The sequence below is a fragment of the Acanthochromis polyacanthus genome, chromosome 12, assembly GCF_021347895.1.
Source record: "Acanthochromis polyacanthus isolate Apoly-LR-REF ecotype Palm Island chromosome 12, KAUST_Apoly_ChrSc, whole genome shotgun sequence".
Classification (NCBI taxonomy): domain Eukaryota; kingdom Metazoa; phylum Chordata; class Actinopteri; family Pomacentridae; genus Acanthochromis; species Acanthochromis polyacanthus.
The window spans coordinates 35,972,524-35,994,180 of NC_067124.1; the positions used below are offsets into that span (position 1 = coordinate 35,972,524).

At 38.2% G+C, this 21,657-nt stretch overlaps 1 protein-coding gene across 2 annotated transcripts; it reads left to right on the plus strand.

Annotated features, from left to right (window-relative positions):
- The first annotated feature begins 2,250 nt into the window (after positions 1-2,250).
- On the plus strand, positions 2,251-21,582 carry stx17 (syntaxin 17). 2 transcript variants are annotated; one of them, XM_051957405.1, is made up of 7 exons: positions 2,251-2,603; positions 5,271-5,455; positions 5,549-5,614; positions 12,453-12,764; positions 14,497-14,547; positions 17,548-17,634; positions 19,638-21,582. In XM_051957405.1, exons 2-7 carry the CDS (start codon positions 5,333-5,335, stop codon positions 19,884-19,886), a joined length of 888 nt encoding a protein of 295 aa, XP_051813365.1. In that variant the 5' UTR covers positions 2,251-2,603; positions 5,271-5,332; the 3' UTR covers positions 19,887-21,582. The 2 variants fall into 2 exon arrangements, with proteins under 2 accessions (XP_051813365.1, XP_022048687.1); XM_022192995.2 differs by having other exon boundaries at positions 2,262-2,603; positions 12,450-12,764.
- Positions 21,583-21,657: the final 75 nt, after the last annotated feature.

Sequence of the window (21,657 nt, forward strand, 5' to 3'; positions counted from 1 at the left end):
GTTTCTTTCCACAGGATTCATGCCGTCAACTGTAACAAGATGTATGGAAATTACAAAAACATAAACACACAATCTGACTAATTTCATGAGCCCTCTCATCTCTTTGCTGTAGCTTTTACTTATTATTTGAAGTGATTTTCGAACTTTAATTAGGAATTGTTGGATTTTGATTAATTTGTTGCATTTGTTGATTATTTTTATATTACTTATTTGACTCATAAACTGCTAAAATATGGTGAAAATGTCAATTATAGCCCGGCACGCTGTCCTCAAATGACCTCTTGTCCACAACCCAAAGGAATTCAGTTTCCTGTCATAAATTAACAAAGAAACCAGAAATATTTATCTTTAAGAAGCTATAATCTGAAAATGAATTAAAAGTGAATGCTAGATTATATAAATAGACAAATAATTAAATGATTGAATTTGTCCGCAATCATTGAGTTTAGACTCCATTTCTTAAAAATAAAGTCTGCTTGATTAGTTATTTTCTCTATTAAAAGTCAGAAAATGGTCCAAAATACAAAAAAATCCCACTTAAGAAGGTGCAATCAAAACGTTTACTGTATTTCTTAAAAATTAAATCTAAATTCTTTCTTGATTGATTGATTGTTTGGTCTATAAAATGTCACAATGCAATGACAAAAGTCAATAACAGCCAAGATGCTGTCCTCAGATGACTAGTTTAATCCACAAACCAAAAATATTTAGTTTACTGTCAAACAAGAGCAAAGAATCCAAAAAATATTCACATGTTAATTGATTGGTCTGTAAAAATGCTATAAATAGCAATCACAGCTCAAGATGCTGTCCTCAAATGACTTCTTTTGTCCATGGCCTCTCAGAAATTCAGCTAATGTCACAGAAGAGCCAAGAAATCAGAAAATATTCACCTTTAGGAAGCTGCAATCAAAGAATTGTGGCTCTATTTTTTTAATTGATTCTTAATTCTTATGTGATTGGTTATTTGGTCTATAAAATGTTAATGTAATGAAAATGTCAATAACAACCCAAGATGCTGTCCTCGGATGATTTTTGTTCACAACCCAAAGAAAATCAGTTTGCTGTCACACAAGAGCAAAGAATCAGAAAATATTGGTATTTAAGAAGCTGCAATCAAAGAATTTAGACTATTTCAAAAAATGTACTCCAATTTATTCAGTTATCAAAATAGCTGCTGATAAACTTGAATCGTTGCAGTTGTGAAACACTTTTAAAGGTCACACATAATGGATCACGTCATACAGAAGAGGTGGAAAAAAGAACCAAAACATATGACTGCACCGTAGGAATGTGGTCAACAGTTTGGAAATTTTGAGGTTGTGAAGTCCAACAACAAAACGTCGCCCACTTGAGACGCATCAAAGCATCACTCATTCATTGAAGTGATCAATCAGATTTTCTGCAGCATTAGTTATAGTCTAAATGTTACAGAGAGCAATAAAACCCCTTAGTTGTGTTCATTAGTAAACCCAGCATGTGTAACATGTTTATAGTTTAAACAGTATGTATAGCATAGATATATACTACTCTGTATTACACAATAGTATAGTTTTATACAGTAGAATTTTGTCATAATGACTCTGTGGGATCAGTGTCCTCAGTGACCCTGCCTGACAGACTTTTGTGAGAATGCATTTATATTTTTAAAAATTGCTACAACTATTATTTTTAATAAAGTAGTATTGGTAGTATAAAGTTCTATTTTATTTGTCTATTATAATTTCACTTCTGTTTTTTTGTTATTGTTCCCAACCACCCTTTTGAAAAGAATGATTTTTAAAAAAAATAATGTTATTAGCGCTGTTATTACTGTTATCGCCATTATTATTTTTATCAATTAAATTCAAATTGTATTGACAGACTTGCGAGTGGAATAGAAGTAGCAAAAAATAATAATCTTATTATTAGACCTATTGTTGTTGTTGAAGTACTAAACAATCCCACCCCACAGATTTTTAAAAATGGAATAGAATTTAATTCTTATTAAAAAAAATTGCTCTCCCTATTAGAAGTAATGCTATACAATTCTGAATTGTATTTATTTATTTATTCTGCGTTTTCACTTCATTTTTTTGTCACTGTTTATTATTTTCTTATTGAGACCTTCATTCTCAGAATAATATCCATGATGCGGTTGGCAGTGTTGCTTCTTTTTGTTTTTGTTAAACATTTTTAACTTCTGCTACACAAATAAAGTCTGACTGATTCATTTATTGCCTCACCGACGGCCATGAAAACAGAAACTGGTGGCAAATTTAGAGTATAAACGTAAACTGCTTATGCAAACTGTTTCATAAACATTATTTATCTTTAATAAAATATGATGAATGTCAGGAACAAACAGTTGTGGTATTATTTCAGAGCAATCACGGGACACGCTGAGAGGGGAACGGAATGCGCTGCGGCTGCTGCTTGACGTCGGAACCTAATCGCAGACGCACTAGGAAGAGTTGTTTACAAACAGTTTACTGTCCGAAACAAGAAGGAAAACGTTGTTTACAAAGTACCCAGTGTAGATAAATGGTGTTCTATTCAACAGCACGGAGGCCAACAACTGCCTGTAGCGGCTTTAGGTTACGTTATTGATGTGTGTTCTCCTGGTAAGTGTCGCTTTTATCCTTCAGGTTTGCTTTTTTGTGTTTAGCAGCTGTTTCAGTATCTGAAGTATCTTGGCTCAAGTTTCCTTCTAATAACGGCCTCACAAAGCTGCTAGCTGCCGTAGCTAAATGCTAAAATCACTGCAGTCCGCTCATTTATCAGCAAACTGAAAGTGTGTCAGCAATTTCACTTTCTGTTCATGAGACGTGGCCTGACTTCTACTCCAGATTTACACTCAAACAAATAATAAAAGGTAATGTCAAGATTTTAGTTTCCATCGATACGTTGCTCCCGTTTCTTAATTGTGGCATTTAAAACACAGAACAACACGTTTAGAGGAAACCGGGTTGGTTAAACAGCCACTTTCTGGTCACATGAAGGTCACAGAAACCAAAAGTAACACTTGAAAAGTTTGGTTTCTACTCCTCAACTCATCCAGGATGTTCTAATATTTGAAAGTCACAACATTTTAGTATCAAAAGTTATTATAAATCTGTGTTGGAAAGAGATATTGGTAATGTTTACTTCCTGTACATCAACACAGAAATCTGCTTCGTTTTTATGTAGGATTTCAGAGTTTGTGATGACTAATAGTAGCCGGAAAGCATAATTTCACCAAATAATTTGGTCAAAATTAAAGTTTTTTTAGGCATATGTACTAAATATATTATACAGTATGTCCGTGTTTCTCCTAAATTATGCAACAGCTATTGTAGTAATTAGTTAGGTAGTTTGAAATATATTTTAAGAAGAAAAAGTCTGACTGTAGCTTCTTAAACATGAATATTTTCTGGTTACTTTCCTCTTCTATGACGGTAAACTGGAGAGAGAAAAAAAAAAAAAGGGTTGTCAAACACCACTTGACTTTTTTGAACATTTTCTGATGTTTAATAGACCAAATAACCAATCAGTTAATCAAGAAAATAATAGTACACAATAATTAATTCATCAGCTATTAGTTGCTACCCTAGTGTTTGTAAGTCCCTGTAACAAATATTCTCGTCACTGCCCTTTATGAATTTAATTTTTTGCCTACTCCCTGATCATCACACCAGTACACCTTTCATTATGTGCTGAGATTTCCTCAACATTCCAACCCAGTTAGGCAAAAATTCAATCGATGCCTAGCCACATTGCGTAGTCTTAAAGTGTATTTGTCAATAATACTAAAATAATAGCACTTTAGGTATGTTTAACCCAGCTGGAATTAATTTGTTGCACTTGTTCTTGCTTTATGATATCGTTTAGTCAATATTTTATAATTTTAGGTAACTCTGTATGCTTTTCTTCTATGTTTAAGACAAGGGATGGAAATTAGCCTTGTGCTAAATCCGGCTTATGTATGGCAACCTTGTGTAAACTTCAGGAGATTATTTGTTTGTTAATATGCACTGTCCAGTCCAAATAAATATGGAAATGAAATAAAGGCAAGTCAAATTTCGTTTTTGCTACGTGATTTGATCACCTGCTACCTTTTAATAGCGTTATTAGTGTATATCCTTGTCCCATATGTATTCATGTAATTAAACGTGCACAAAACAAAGAAAGTGTGTAACTTTGCAATCATTTGTAAGCTAACCTGTGATTTTTATCAAATTTTCATTACTAAAATGTTTTTAAATTTAAAATCTTTGTAAATGGGATCTTTGTGTTTTAGAAAAAAATACAACTTCAAAGACATGTTTTAATATTGTGCAAATGAATTATGTCTGGGACTGGTTGACGCAAGAGCACAGAATGAATTTAATCGTAGGATTTTATTTCAACATATTCCTTTAGAGCTGAAACTTTACCCTTTCTTTGGCTGCTGGTTACAATACTCGAGTGTGATTTATACGGCTGAGACCAGCCCTGTTTCTGTTTCCTAAAACCCGAAAAGCTAAATATTTGCCTTGTCTTTGTGCTGTTGGCTTCTATTAACCATAAAAATAACCTTCACTGTCAGTAGATGTATCATTAGGCACTGTTGTGGGCGTACACACTTCATTTCCTTCTTTCTGTTTTTTTTTTTTTAAATTCACTGTTTATGCCTTTCATGCATCAATTTATGGTTGAAATGTCTTTGTTTCATGTATACAGAGGTAACTCAAAATATATGGATCTGATTATTTTTTCACAATAGATTTAGTGGTTGTGTGAGCTCATAATTCAAATTCAAATTTAAAAGAGAAACAAGATCCGGTGCATCTATTAGGAAAATTATAGCATTAAAAAAACTTTTTCTTGTTTAATTGTGGGGGACAAATGCACATGTTCTTCATATAGAAAGGGACGTATCTTCTTCATCCCACCTCAAATCTCTCTCTTACTGACAAATCTGTAAAACATTTATCAATTAACTGATTAATTGTTATTCTAGAATACCTCAGGAAATAGTGAAAGATGCCCACATTACAAAGTGATGTATTCAAATGATATAAAACAGAGATGAGCTGTCCAACAGATTTTTTTTTTTTAAATTAATGATTCATTTTCTGCCATTATAATCATATCATGCAACTTCTGTTATTCATTTCACTAAAGGGATGTCGCCAAGAAAAAAAATATACGGTAATTTAATCGAGGTGCCAGTTTTAGACGTGTAGGCAGACTCGCATGTGTCACCGTTTTAGTTTTTTTTTAAATTAATAATTTGATTTATTAAAATCGTGCTCTGCTGGTCTTTACAGTGAGGTGAAGCTGAGCAGGTGCGGCTACTAACTTCCACAGAGGTGCTCGGTCAGCAGGACACATGGCAGAGGAAGCCAACAAGCTGACACTGAGGCGCCTGGAGGCTCCGATCCACAAGTTCATTAAAGTGGCCCTGCCCACGGACCTGGAGCGGCTGCAGAAACACCACAGCAACATACTGAAGGTGACGACTGAAATCTGGCTGCACACAGGAGTGCGCCCTCCAAACTCTTCCCTCCGGTCCGCAGATGAATAACGTTCTCTTTCTCGCTCACAGTACCAACACAGCCAGCAATGGGAGCGCCTCCACCATGAACACATCAACGCCAGCAGGACTGTCCAGGTACAAACTAAAAGCAGAGGTGTGTGTTTTTGGTGAATGTGAGGATTGTTCGGAGGATGACGTGACTCACTGCCTCTTGAAATTCCTGAACATGCGTGACTCTGCAACTGCATAGAGTATTTTTTGTCTCACATTGCCAGGACCTCATGACCTCCTAAATCTGGACTTGGCAGCTTGACATTTCCTGGTTTGTGCCGATTGTGCTTGAAAATCAGATGTAATGAACAAAAACAGAGCGGCGTCTGCTTTGTGCGTTTGTGGTTTCTGACTGTTGAAGATGTGACTCAGTCAAATGCCCGTTGACTCATGCCTGACAACAATAAGCAAACTGAATGATCTTGTATCTGAACAACGCTCACTGATCAATAGACAAAAACAACAGCTTTAAAAGGTTCAACTACTTAGTGTTTCATAAGCTTTGAGCCACACCTGGTGGCTTCCCTCAGCAAATAGTTGCTCAGATGTTAAGGAGATGCTTTAGTTGATGTTATGTGTCCATTCCTGTGACCAGAATCTTCTTCCTTATATGACTGGATGTGATTACATAACTACCTCATGTGATGGCAACTAAAATAATCTCCATCAGCAATGGAGCAGCTCCATCTGTTGAGGAAAACAATAAGTTTCTGAAAACAGTATACTAAACCTCACCAGTCTAATAATTTAGAATAAATGCCAAATTTTGATTTTTAGTAAATATTTATTTGAGATATAGTTTTCTTCTGGCTGGAAATGACATAAACGAGACAAAAGATGTTAAGTCTTTGTATCGGAGATGTCTCCACTGGGATTTAGTTCCTCCAAGTGTCCATCTCCAGCTCTTTGAAGGCTTCCTCTCCATCAATCTGCTTTTCAGTTCCTCCACAGATTCTGGATGGATTCAGGTCTGGACTCTGGCTGGGCCGCTCCAACATCTTCTCATTCTTTTCTCTTCACCTCGTGGGCTCCATGTTGCTTTGTTGGAAGCTCCAATACTGTCCAAGGAGCAGTTTTTCTGCAGACTGCCTGATGTTCTCCTCCACAATCTCCATGTTTCCTCTTCTCTCATGATGCCGTTTCCTTCAGACATGACTTGTAATTGAGCAGTCAGTTAGTAGAGAAGTGCTGCAGGTCCAGCTGAGCTTTAGTGTGTCTGTCTTGGAGAAGTGGAGTCCTCCTTGGTCTGATCCATGGAGACCAGCCTTGTTGTCGGTCTGCTGGAGTGTCTGATGGACATGTTGCTACCAGAAGTGCTCACATTCATCAGGATGCTCTTGGTGCTGATCCTTGGATTCTTCTTGTCCTCTACCATTCTTCCAGTGCAGGGCTCACGTCTGTCTTCCTTTGACATGTTTCAATGTGGAACTCCTTGGACTTTTTCATCAAGCTTCAAACTGTGGACACTGGATCTTAAACACTTGGATATGACTTTTTAACCTTTAAACTACCTGTTAACACCAACAATGTGGAACTGAAGGTCCTCACTGAGGTCTATTGGTTATATCCATGACAACCAACTGACTAGAGAACTACTGCATCAACTTTCCTTAGTTTATAGTGTATTAGAACACTCTAGAACATGGTAGAAATTGCCAATTTTGTTTGGAATGGTATAGAAGCTGCATTTTCTCCAAAAAATGTCAAAATTTCAAAGGGTTTTGAATAGTTTTAAACTTGCGTTTTCACAAAAATGGAAGAAAATCATAGAAATAGTTGAAATGTATCATTAACATCTTTACCACTATCTTGCTGTCTTTTGTCACCTGTTTAAGTCATTTTCAGCCTGTTAGTCAAATTAAAATTGATTATAATTCTGTCGCTGGAATGGCTATGGATCAATTGTAAACAGTGAAATTAGTGTTTTGGATAGGAACTATCTCTTCCAATATAAAAAAAATCAGGGCAGGAAAAGAGCTGCTGGCAAACCTCAAACTGAGCATCTCTTGTGTGTTTGTAAGTACTTGCGTGCTTTTTCACATGGTGAGTGTGAAATGCCTCGAGGGATGTTGTTGCCTGGAAGTCACCGTGTCTCTGAAGGTGAAATAACTCCAAACAGGCACACACCTATCCTCTCACCATTACCCTACAAACCCCAGGGGCGGCCGCAGAGTGCTTTCCCGTGTCCTCACAGCGTTAATCCAGAGTCAGGGTTTGTCTGCCCTGCTGTAGATGTGTTCATAGATAGATAGGCAGGCGGATGCACAGATAGTAGGTGGACTTTTTCTGTCCTTCTGTACACATAAGGTATGATTCCATAAAGTTTATTGATCCCTCATTTGGGTAATTTACATGATACAGTAGCTAAATACAAATGAGGGATGGAGGAAGCAGGACAAGTACAGTAAGGCTAAAAATATAATGACTACCTTTCATATGTGCAGATGTGGCAGGTTGAATTTACGTATGAATGTGGTGTGTAGAATTGTACTTTTATACAGCATAGTACATGCTTAACTGTTAAATCTGCCTCTTTATAACACTGGTTTACATTTATTTTTTTTAATTATCTACTTAAATGTGCAAAATCTTACATGCTTTGATAAGACAAATTGGAAAATGAATGTTTTCAGGATATTTAATATTAAAGTTTCTTCACAAATATACATAGGTTCTTGTTTATTTATATAATAAATCTTAAATTTAGAAGAATGCTTAGTGTTCATTTCTAGGTCCTTACCTGTCAAGAATTAAACAAGAAATGTTTTATCAATCATGGTGATTGATTAAACATTATAACAGAATACGACTAGAGCATCACTTTAAACAACAAAGTCTTTATTCGGTATCTATGTGGTGCTTTGTGGCCTGCAGGATCATCTCATTCCAGCGTTTCTTTACTTGTTGAACCACTGATGAAGAGTCGTTGCACCTGTGTCACGCCGATAACATGGGGCCCAACTCTGGTCCTGATCCCCTATTTTGCATCCAAAAATAAACTCAGTCTGCCGCTTTTTTTTTTTGCCGCAGCACATTTGTGCTGCAAACGTTAGCTCACCACAAATATAACAGAAGTTATCTACATCGTTTGCACAGTTCTGAAGGGTCTCTGCTTCCTCAGGTCAAAAATGTGAGATGGTTCCTTCGAAATATCAGGCTCTGTCAATTTTAGAAGCTGAAACATGTGACTTATTTGACAGACAGATTTTTTTTTTTGTCCACTTCCAAGACAAAGACTTCCTGCAGACATGCCAAAATAAATGTATTCCAGTGTGTTGACAGTGCTTTGAGGTAGAACTCAGAGTTTAATACATGTTTTAGAACAATCTCAAATTTTGACCCAATACTGTATTCAAGCCCATTTAATGTTCATTACAACATTAAAAAAAAATGTCCTTACTATTTATTTTCAAAATTTTAATTTTTGAAACCATTCTTTTGTTATAGCATCAGAACAGCTGATGCAGACTTATCTTTTTGCACTCTTAGTGAAAATAATCGTTTTTCCATAATGTAGTCCTCAGAGGTGGATGGTTCTACTTTAGCTTTTGTCTTGTGATGGTTTTTTTGTCATTTACTGTCATTGATATTCCTATTTATATCAAATACGTTGCACTTTGGGCATATTTTCTCCCAACTTTCAATGCATATCTTTTTATGTATTCTGTGTTGTCTTGTTTCGATTGTAGAAAATCCATTGTACAAATTGGAATTAATTTTGTTGCATGTTCTGATGTAAGTAATGATAGAAATACCTGCAGGAACCCCTGAAACCCCTTTTTGCAAAACCTTTTTAACCCTCCTGTTGTCTTCATTCACGGGCACCAAAAAATATTGTTTCCTTGTCTGGAAAAAAAAATTTCAAAAACTCAGCCAAACAATTTCCCAAACTTCTGAAAATTTGCAAAACCTTCATGAAGAAAATTCCAATAATTCCTTTAAAGTTTCCCTTAGAAGTTTTATTTTTTTTAAAAAACCCCCAAATTTGGCAAGAAAATTCTTGTAAATATTTTCAAAAAATGAGTAAAAAACTTCCAAAAAAAATCCTAAAAATATCTAAAGTGATTACATGTATATCAGCAAAACTTTTAATATTTTCTTTAAGAACATTCACAAAAAAAATCAAAGTCCAGCAAAATTCTCAGGATTTTGGTTAATTTTTTTTTTTTTTTGTGAATGTTCTTAAACATTTTTAACATTTTTTCCACCAAAAAATGTTCAAAGATTTCCTAAAAATGTTGAAAATGTGGATATAAGAAATTTCACTGTGAAAATATATATATATGTATATTTTTCCACATTTTTAAACTTTAAAAGGGGTCAGTTGACAGGATGACACGAGGGTTAAGGTTGTGATGTCATCTGCACCCTATCTGTATTAGATAATTAGCACATTGGACTTCATTTTTTCCAGATTAAGTAAAGTTTCTCTGCTTTTATTCTGGAAGCATTTAGCTGTTTATCCATCTATTCTTTGTCCCTCCTTCCAGAAATTCAGCCTGGAGCGTCTCCCCTCTACAGTATGATTGACATCCCCTCCCGCTAGCTTAGCACCAGGCTAACTCCCAAGAGAAAGTCATGCAGACTCAGTGCTTTCCCAGCTAGAGTAACGCTGTCGATACTATTTTATCATGAATATCTGCTATCGAGAATGTGTTCTGGTGCTGTGTATGTGTGTGCTACGCACGATCACGCCTAATTTGCAGGCTGACAGGTGCCTGACCTGACTGTCTCCATGTTAATCAGTGTGTTTTTCGGCGCTATGCACGTGGACGTATGTTTATTCATGTGTAATTAGCAGGATGTGTTATCGGCAGCGCGTTGACCCCCTGAGCCCGGGTCGTGCTGCGGCCTGGAGGGCTGATGGCTGGGATGTAATCCTCCTGTCCCCCTCAGGGCAAAGCTCGTGTTCCCCCGACTCATACCTGAACCTTATTAAGCTCCCACCAACACACGCACATGCACACAGTTCACATGACTTGATTAAGAATGAATGAACGTTTCGTTTCCAACCGGGGCAACTGGCTAAATGAACAAAAACGAATATTTTTACCTAAATTTGAGAGATGGAAGTTAATTAGATTCATAGTTAGGAATCACTTTGGTTTCGTTTCCTACTTCATAAGTTAGTTAAATTAGAAGTCTGATATCATTTATTAGAAATTAAGCAGACTGATAAGTGATATTTGAATATTTGCAGTAAAAATAAAAATAATGGTGTCAAAATTGACGGGGGTTGGGGTTGGGTTGGTGCGGCGCGGCGCAGCGGTGGTTTATGCAACGAAGTGAAGCGTCACGTCAGAGTCGGCAGCCACCCGGCCATTCGGCTGGTGTTTACAAACGGGAACGGAGGAGCCGAAATGAGCCGAAGAACACGGCGGGATGAGCCGAAATGGGCCAAAGGCGCAGGGAAGAGACGAGCTCCGAATTTTTTCGTCTGGGGGGAGGAGGGGGCGATAACATAGACATATGTGTATATGTTTATGTGATCACACGAGGAGATGAGCCGATGTGGGCTGAAGGCGGAGGAAAGACAGTAATGCAGCATATTCTTTCCGCCCGCTAACGTCCGATGGGGGGGGGGGGTATTCGGATACCAAATTAGTAGCGAACGAATATGGTTCGAATATGAAAACCCTTTTACAATTATGTTTGCACATGAATAAAAGTGTGAGTTTTCATGGACAACATGACCCCAAACTTCAGAACATTTGTGTATATCATGGCAGTCTTGAGTTTCTGACTCCCATACAGTAACTCATAGTTTTCTCTGAAGAAATCCCTAAAATGTGCTCTAATTAACCCAATTAATTGGCCCAGAGGAGTCAGCAGCTGTAGTTATTTGTAATCACTCATGAGAAGTTAAGAGGCATTTCTACATCACCAAAACTGATCATTCAAGTTGCTGTATGTATATTTTTGACTCAGTAGATTTGATCATATTTCAAGAAGACCTACAGTAAATCTGTGAAAGAACCAAAATGCAGGATTAATTTTTTTTTTTTTTAATTTTTGTGACAAAGATTCATACATTTCAATGATTCCATCATAGAATATTAAGAGTTATAGGAGTCACTGGAAACTCAGGACTGCCATGATATATATAAACATTTGTGCATGACTGTACCTTTGTTTACTTATGTTTCACATATGTTCAATTAAGAGAGAACTTTCCAACATTTATTTATTCTTCAGTATTGATTGGCTGTCCCTCATGATGCATAACCAATCAGATAGTAGGGCATCAACAAACCATCATTTATTATTCATAAAAATCAGTGTGATTGCACCAGGTTATGTTGCAAAACTAAAACTCTGCTCCCCTTGGTGCAACTAACTCAACTGTTTTCAACTGAACTGCAGCCTGTGCTTCCATAGAGCAGACAGAAGACGCTCATGGAACCGAACTAGCGAGATTAAGATCGAAATAAAACATGACTGAGTATTAAAAATAAATGAAGCGTGACTCAAAAGTGGTGTACAGAGAAGCAAATTTTTTGGAAGATACATTCAGCTTGGGGAAATATCTTTGCAGAGTAGAGAGAGAAGAGTTTGTAAAGCTTGTAAAAATGCAAGTAGTCAAATATCTTTAGTATGTAGTCTTTTTTTTTTTTTTTTTTTTTAATGATTTGCGACATTTTAACTGTCATCCTGCACACATGACCTTTCTGAGTTCTCTCTCCTTCTGGTCATGGTTGTATTGTTTCCATAGAGGTGCAGGACTTCATGATGCAGAGAAAAATGAACCCACAGTGACTGAAACTTTGATAGGAGCAAGAAATGCCCAGAAACTCTTTCAAGCTCCAGAGGATTAGTTGTCCCAATATGTTTCAAATATTTCATTCTTTGTTTCTGTGTTCGCTCCAAAACCCTTCGGACATGTCGGCTGTTTACACTGCTCGTCTTTGTGTCTCTGCAGCAGCTGAGAGCAAACATCAAGGAGATGGAGAAGCTGTGCAGTCGGGTTCGTGCCGAAGACGCCGCCGCTCTGGAAGCCCTCGTCAGGCCGGTCAGAGACAGAGCGTCAGCCGCCGCACAAGACTTCCTGCTTCTGCACTCTAACCCCGTCGCTGCACCACCACCTGCCGCTCAGACGTCCAGCTGTGGATCCGGTGGACGCCACGCCGATGACGAAGTGGACGAGGAGCCGGCGTCTGGCAGGCAAATTCAGCTCCACCTCCCAGAGATCCCTGCTGAACAGAGTGCAGCTGAGTCCTGGGATAACCTGGAGGAGGTATGCACGGCTGGGTGAAACATTTCTGAATATACCCCGACGTGTAGCCTCGCTGTATTGCTTTTTTATTGTTGTATAGACACGAGAGCATGCATATAAAGGTGTGCAGTACATTCCTCACATACATGACAGTAGGCTGTTTTCCACCACAGGAACTTTCGTTAGCATTTAGGCTTGTACCGACCACGAGAACCGCCCCTGTAGAAGCTTTTTCGGGGCTGTTTTTAGGCCATAAAAAACTCCGGTGTGGGTATTTCTGAGCATGTGCAGGGCTACATGCCGACTGGTTAAACTCAGACAAGACAAAGCTGATTGGTGCAACAAGCAGCATTTTTCTGCCCTCTCATTGTCCTCAAGTCTGCTTTTGTCTTTGGTATAACATTCACCACATAATCTAACATAACAAACCTCCATCGTTCTATTTTCTGAATGATCGTGGAGCTGCAGATATGTCCAGTAACTACTATTTGTACCGTTTTGACTCACTCAGAGTTCATGTCATGGTCGAAGCCGCTGGATTTGCATCGTAATGACAACACAAAGACTAAAAAGGCTGATTAAGGCGCTGAAACATTCCTGCAGTGGAAAGCTGCCTACTGTTTACAGATAGTTTTAGTAATACCAAACCTTAAAATGCTTTTTTTTTTTTTTTTACATTATATAATCAAAAATGGATTTAGATTCTTTAGCCTCTCCTCAGTTCTTCCTAAAGAAGTAGAAATATTGTTTTAGCCTCACACTTCAGCATCTTTATACCTGCTTCAGCCACATTAAATAATGAATTATTGCCTCAAATATGCTGACTAGGAACATCAGTGAACAAGCGTACACAAACACTGAGCCATGCTGCTTTTTTTAAACAATAATTTTATTTTTCTCTCAGTCTCTCTTGTTGTTTTCAATATACTTTGTCAATACACAGCCTACAGTTCAGCCGAGTGGTCACTGAATTTTTTTAATCTATACCTGATTCAGTCATAGCTTCTTGGTTTTGTCAAGTACAGATGCTAACACAGAGCATTTTTTAAATTTTTTTTTTCTAGAGGATCTGGTGCAAACAGTTCATTTCTGGAGACTTGTTTAAATCGAGACGTAGTATAAAGTGATTTTTAAGAAATATCGAAATTTTTGAGCTTTCAGTTGGTTAATTTTCATGACTGAACCACATGTCACACATGATTACGTTATGGATTGCCAAAAAGGTAAAAATCCCCCCCAAAAAATTCTGTTTTTGCAGTTCCTGGGTATGATAAATTCTGTAATTTTGGTGCTTTTTTTTTAATAAGCATAACGTGGCACTTTGGGGTTCAGGTGATGCACAAGTGATTTTTTTTTTTTTTTTTCTTAATCAAAAGTTTCTGCTGTGAACGTAATGTTTTCTAAGAAAGGTGACTTTTTGTTGCCTAAGAGGGAACCAAAGCATCTTCTAAGTATTTTGATAGAGAGATGCATCTAAAACAAAAAACACTGAATCCCCCGTTATGACATATCTAATGTTATTTGTATAAAAGGAAGACTAAAGCTCTAAACATTGCTATGGTTGCAGATCATCAAGCTGGCTCTTATCTGTTCTTACAGATGCATTTTTTCTCTCTGCTGTCTTGTGATGCGTTAACATCCACTCTTGTTAGTTAATGTGATTGTGAATCCCAGACACAGACACTGTAGCTGCTTTGTAGCTGCAGATTCGTGCGATAAGCAGCACAATGAAGGAAATATTTCTCCCTCTCAGGATCTGAAGGAGCTGAGTGGTTTGGTGACGGAGTTCTCGCTGCTTGTCCATGTGAGTATCGAACACATTCAGTGCAATTCAGTTCGATGTCTTTATTGCAATGAAATTTAGTGCAAAAAAATTAAAAAGTAGTAAATATTGCAAAAAATAAAGAAAATGCACATTACAGACTCACTCAACCAGAGATCTACATTCAACAGATGTTGCACAATCCCTGATAGTGCTGCTGTATTTGCACGTTGAGGGTGGCTGAGAATTTACAGACTTCATGGCCGTGTTTAAAGCATTGATTGCCGCAGTCACATTTCAGTGCATTTCTTCTGCTCATGTGTGCACAGCTCGAAAACAATGCGCCGGGTGCTGCTCGCCTATAGCGTTTCCAGGAAGTGGTGTGTATTTGACCACCGTGTTGCCTGGTGAGGAGGCTCAGGAGAAGCGACGGGGCCCCAGAGGCCCTCCACCGAGGCCAGGGGGGAGAGAGGAGAGAGGGGAGGACTTTAGGTGGAGAGAAGGGAAATGAGGGAGATGACTGAGCAGGTGGAGAACAGACGGCTCAGATTATCAGTCTTCTCCTCAGGGATGGAGGCAGAGGAGCAGCGAGAGATTAACAGGGAGGCGGTGAAGTTGTAGCGAGGGTGAAAAAAAACAGGCCGAGGGATGGAGGGAGGGGAGGGGAGGGCGGCGGCAGAAAGAGCATAGACATGTTGTGGCGTCTCAGGGGTGGGAGACGCCGTTAGGGGAGTAATATTCCAGAGCTGAGCCACAGTGGAAACACTGAGTGAGTGTGTGGTCGTGTCTTTGTCTGGCTCTCTACATGCGTCATGTTAGAGGCTGTTCCGATGTTTGTGCTTATCTCTAAGGTCTTTTTTTTCTTTGTGTGTCTTCTTGGGCTTTTTTTTTTTACTGAGGTTTTAACTGACAGGCAGTATTATGTGTTATCTCTTAATCTCAACAAGTGTAACAGTTGGGGAAATTTCACGCCGTAGCTGCTGATGGAGCCGGTCGGCAGGGAGTCAAAGGTGTAGAGTTTTATAAAGCAGCAGCTACTGATTGATGTGTTTTCAAGGTTAAGAGGTTTTTTTACTTTTACTGAAAGTGTTTCTGCATTTTGAGCGAAATTCATAAACACGATCAGAACATATGAACACTGTAGGAAAATATCAGTCAGAGGTGCAATAATGATTGGATTGTTTCAAAATAAAAGACAAAATATCAGGACTTACTCTGACAATATCAAATCATTTTGAATTGGTTTCATTATTATTGTGTCTAAGCATTATTATTATATCTGTGTTTTATGGCTTTTTTAGATAGAAGGCTACAACTATTGATTATTTTAATTATTGATTAATATGTTGATCATTTTTAATTAATTTTAGTTTTTTTGATCTATAAAATATCAGAAAATAGTGATTGATCAGTGTTTCCCAAAGTCAAAGATGACGCATATCTTGTTGTTGTTTTTTTTTACAAGAGACCAGAAAATATTCACATTTAAGAAAGTGAAATCATAGACTTTCCTTTCCTTTCTACAGAATTGCTAATTAGCATTTAATAGTCAAAAGAGCTGACAATTAACTGAATAGTTGAGAACTGATCAATGAACTGACTAATCAATTAATCATTGCAACTCTAGTTTGAAACACTCATTTTTAAAGTTACTTTTTTATGCTATGCTTTTGTTCTTGCTGCCAGACATCCAATAAATGAAGTTTCTTTCCTCATTTTATCTTGTATGCAAAAATAATAATATAAAATTGAGCAAAGACCACTACGTGATTAATTCGTTTATAGAAAATGTATCCAGTTCAGAGGTTAAAACTAAATTTAAGTTATTTTTTAACACAAAACGGGGAAAAAATAAAAAGTTTCTAATTATTAAATGTTAATATTTTAAATTTTTTATACTGAACTGACTACTTTTGGGATGTAGGAGTTATCTGAATATGTTGATCTATCTATCTGTTGCGGATTTATTAGGCTCGAAGCTGACGATTATTGTTACTGTCGTATTGTTCAATTGGTGGTTTGAGCTATAAAGCGTCAGAAAATGGGGAAAAATGTTGATCAGTGTTTCCCAAAGCGGAAAAATTACAAATGTTTTGTCCATAACACAAAAATATTCACTTTTTTCGTCATAGAGAAGGAAAGAAACCTGAAAATATTCACATTTAAGAAGCTGGAATCAATGAATTTGGACTTTATTCTCTTAAAAGAATGCTAAAACTTAAAGTAGTTGGTGTTTAATTTAACAATCAAAAACTAATCAATTAAGCATCTAATCATTGCAGCTCTAATGTTAAACACAAGTGGTATAGGTTTATTTATACTGTGATGAATATAAAACACAGTAAAAAGTTGAGCAAAAATAACTAGTTGAGCAGTCAGTTGATAAAAAACTAATCCCCAGCAATGTCAAATGTTTGTCTTGTTTTGTTTTTTTTTTATCTTGTCTTATGTCTTATTTCATCCACAAACCAAAGATGTTCAGTTTACTGTCAAATAGGAGGAAAGAAACGTGAAAATATTCCTCTTTGAAGTGCTGGACTCAGTGATTTTTTTTTTTTCTCTTTCAACTACAAAATAGCAGGTGGATAATTAAATAGATGACACCTATTTGATAACTGATCACAACTCTTGTTTGAAATGACTGAAATCATCGTAAAACAACAGGAGAAGGTTCACTTGGATGTAAGATTTGAATCTGGAGGGCGGCGTCGAGGTTTTGAGGTGGAAGGAGTAAAAATGCTCCGGTTGTTGTTTGGTCACTGTGTCCATCCAAGCCTCACATGGAGAGAGACAGCTGCCACTCTGAATATTTCATGAGATCTACACAATGCACACACAGACACACACAAATACACACAATCCTATGACCCCACCCCAACTGAAATCTGCCTATAGCCTCCACACACACACCTCCTCCCTGATTTAAAAAATAAATTTATATATAAATACAACAACTTTGTACGCAACAGGTGGTCACTCTTTCACATGTGTGCTTCCTGAATACGAGTGTGTGTTAATGTGTGTTTTACCCCCATGTTTCAGTCCCAGCAGGAGAAGATTGACAGCATAGAGGACAACGTCAACACAGCCGCTGCCAACGTGGAGGAGGGGACCAAGAGCCTGGGGAAGGTGTGTGCAGATAGATATATAAATATATATATATATGTGTGTGTGTGTGTTTGGGAGATGGGGAGATCGATGGCACTTTGCCTCCCAGCCATTCCACAGCGTTTGTCCCTATTGATCCGTTCGAATACGGAGGAAAGCTGCAATTAAGGAAATGGAGAGAGAGGAGAGGAGAGGGCTGGAGGAGGAGGAGTGATAGAGAGGCTTCTGTGTGCAGCATCCAGGAGAGCTTTAAATGACGGCTTAATAGTTTTCCAGGAGCAGCGTTGGCGATTCACTGCAGCACCGACGCCGCTGTGTAAGTCAGGAGACGGTTACACGCTGGAAATGTTGGACTTTTTGTCAGTAATACCCAAAATAAATCACCAGTAACACGCAACAGTGCAAGTAAATGTTGTTAAATATGACTGGATTTAAAATGATCTATGCCAAATTTAGATTTTTATAGTGAATTTTTAGGTTTCTTCAGGCTGGAAATGACATAAACAAGATGTTCATGATGAATTCGAACTACGGCTGCACATTTTTACGTTTGAGTTGTTCCAAATTTAATGGAAATGGTTTTTGTTGGATGAAAGAAAGAAGAAGCATTCATACAAGAAGTTAAGACAATGTTAAGGTTTTCAGAAAGAACAGGAAAAGAGTGAATTTTTATTTGACTTGAAATGTTTCTTCTGGCTGGAACTGACAAACAAAAGACAAAAAAAACAGTAAGACGGTGTGTTAGAGAGGTTTTACCAATTAGTCTTTTATAGTTCCACGTAAAATTTTACCTTGTACCTTGTTTTTCTCAGTAATCAATGTAATAGTTGACATAATTGATTTATCGTTGTAGCCCTATTAAAAAAACACCATTTAGTCACATATAAGAAGCTGCAAAAACTACTAAACAGTGCTTTACAAAAATATTTTTATTTCATTTCTAAAAAAGTTTGAGCAGGTAAAGAATATTTAAGGGGTTTGATCTGTTTTTTTTTTTTTTCTGTGCACGTGTCCCACATCAGAGTCCTGAAACCCAGATTTACAAATTTGTGTGCATGGGATTTCCAAATGAATGCCATTTACTATCAGCTATTTTGACTGATGTATTGCTGTTAAAACTTACGTTTTGGACCGTTGTCTTGAGACGGAACAGCAGACTAAAAAATCAGATGAAACCAAAACTACCTGTTGGGCAAGATTCCAGTCCAGTGAGTGTCAGAAAATACTTTTTTGAACTTCAGCCCTATTGTTTATTACATTTCATGTTTAACAAATTTCAAATTGTAAAACCAAACCCAGGCTGACCTCCCTGTGAGGATGCAGCCAGATGTAGTGGGCTGCACATTAGATGAGGGGCTGCACAGAGATAAAGCAGATGAGAAGGATGTCAGATGTTTTAGCGTGTCTGAAAGCTTGTAATCTGTCATCAGGTCAAACAGCATTACACACGCATACACACACCCACACACAGACACACGGATGTGGTCGCACAACACCCACATTTCCTCCATCCTCCACAACCTGAGTCCTTTTAACTCGGCTCAGATGAAATTAAAATTTCCCTCAACTGCCACAGGGGTGGGGACGAGCAATGCTAGCTTTTGAACTGCATTAATTTAATGGTGAAGTGTTAATCAAGTGTGTGTGTGTGTGTGTGTGTGTGTGTGTGTGTGTGGTCAGAGAATCAGTCATTAATTGCCATCAGCAAATAGCACCTTCCACTCTGATGATAACAGCTGTAATAACACACAGGCCACATCTCTCTGATTCCTCCTAAATGAAGATAATGAAAACGCTTTGATGCAGCCGCTGCGGCGTCGCCTCACATTTACACATGCAGGCTTGTTTGTGTCTTTTTATTTCTCTTCCTTCCTCCTTCTGTGGTGCTGATGTGTGATCATGAAAGGATAGACGCGTCCCCAACTCTATCGGAGACTGTCTTGAAGCCACAAAGTGCTAAAGCCTCCAAAGGTGTGTGTGTGTTAAATTAAACCACCACATATCTCTTCTCGCTGTCTCTCTAGGCGGTGGGCTACAAGTTGGCAGTGTTGCCGGTTGCCGGGGCGTTGCTGGGCGGCGTATTGGGAGGCCCGCTCGGCCTGCTGGCTGGGTTCAAAGCTGCAGGGGTGGCGGCCGCTCTGGGAGGGGGCGCCCTGGGGTTCGCTGGTGGTAACTTGGTCCAAAAGCACCGCCGAGGACTGTTGGATCTGCAGATGAAGCAGCTGACAGCGCCGCCGCCACCGGACGAACCAGAGCCAAGCAAAGACAAATGACCCGTTAGGCCCGGTTCAGTCCAGCTGCTGGTTAATCACTGAGGCTCCTGAAAGCAACCGACGGACTCAGACGTCGCTAAGCACTGCTGTTACCGAGCACTGTGTCCAACAAGCATGTAATAACAGCCTTACTTTAGAGTCAGATACGCTGACGTTCGAGTGGTGTTTCTGTGGGGACGTAAATCTAATTTTTCTACACACAAGTTTTTTGTTTTTTTTATTCAGCATAACAGCTATTTACACTACAGCTTTTAGTGTGTGGTCGGCCATGAGCACAACTCTTTACTGAAGACAAATGATGTTTGGTACCAAATAAATCAACCAAACAGACCCAGCTACAAGAGTACACTTGAGCTGTGTTCCTTAAGCTAACTTCTTCTCTACAATTCAGGTTTACCAGCGGTCACGCCTCCATGTTCCTTTATGCAGAAAATGATGTGAGCAGCTGGAGCAGCCTGATGTGAAAAAGTGTTGCTATATTTATGTGAAGTACGTTGTACAGTTACAATGGTGCAGTATCACTTCATTGTCAAATGATTGAAAACTAGATCGCCTGACAGCAACTGATTACTACCAAGTTGGACAGTAAGTTAGTTGTTCTTATATAAAATTGAAAAGAAAAATTTAGATTTACTCGAGTAAAAACACAAGCCGCACAGTCGGAACATAGTCGTGCTGTAATAGCCCTCTTATTCCAGCTTCTTTTCAGCCAGTTTTTGGTTTATTCACCGACATTCATCTCTAAATGTCGTCTCCTCAGCACCTTTTGCACTCATGTAGCTCCATATCATCACACTTCCACCTCCATGCTTCACTGTCAGGACTATGCATTCACCAAACATGCTGGACTCCATCTGACCTCAACAACTTTATCTTCATCTGACCAAAGAATGTGTGCTTAACATTCATGAGGCTTGTTTTTATGCTCTTTTAGCCAAGTTTCATCTTGCAGTTTTGTGGATACCAACCACAGAGGTTGATGTTCTGAGCTTCACACATTTCCACTTATAACACCTTTTACCAAGTCTAAAGCAGCTGCCGTTTGCTTTTCACAGCTAGACTGAGAGTAGTTCACTGTCTGTGGAGTTGTTTTAGCAGAACAAGCCATGATTAGTGGTACTATGACTCCTCCTATACCTCCTGATTACTGCCAACACTGTGTCTCCACTGGTTTTTACTTGCTCTTCTTGCATCCATCCTCCCATCTTTTAATTTTTTTAGCTGTTTTGGTAGTTCTATTCATGTGGATCAAAGATGCAGACATGCCGATAGACACATCTATAGGTCAAAAAACTGGGAAAGTTCTGCCCTTTACGGCTCATTTTATCACCTCGTTCATGCAGTTGGGCTCGATTTCAGTGACCACAGGTGCTTTCAGTTTTAGGGCTTGAATTTTCACCATAGTTTTTTTTTTTTTTAATCTTTCATAAGGGGAAACTTTCTACTGTTCAGTTCAAATACTATAATTACCGAGAGCTGATACAGTTTTGAATCATTTGACATTTAGGTGATACTGCGCAGAAGTGTACTTGTGTCTCTTGTATACTGTAAATTATGTTCTGTATTAATGCAGCAAAATTGCACAAAAAAGAGCCCAAGTGCCACTGTCCAGATCACTTCAGGGACTGGAGAATAGAAACCTGCCGTGTGTTGATTATTACACCGCTGTTGCCAAATAAAGTGTCTCTTTTCGGCAGTTTTGTTATTATTCATTGGATTGACGAAACCACAAACTGCAGCAAAGACGTTTAGAGAAACCGACACAGAAAGC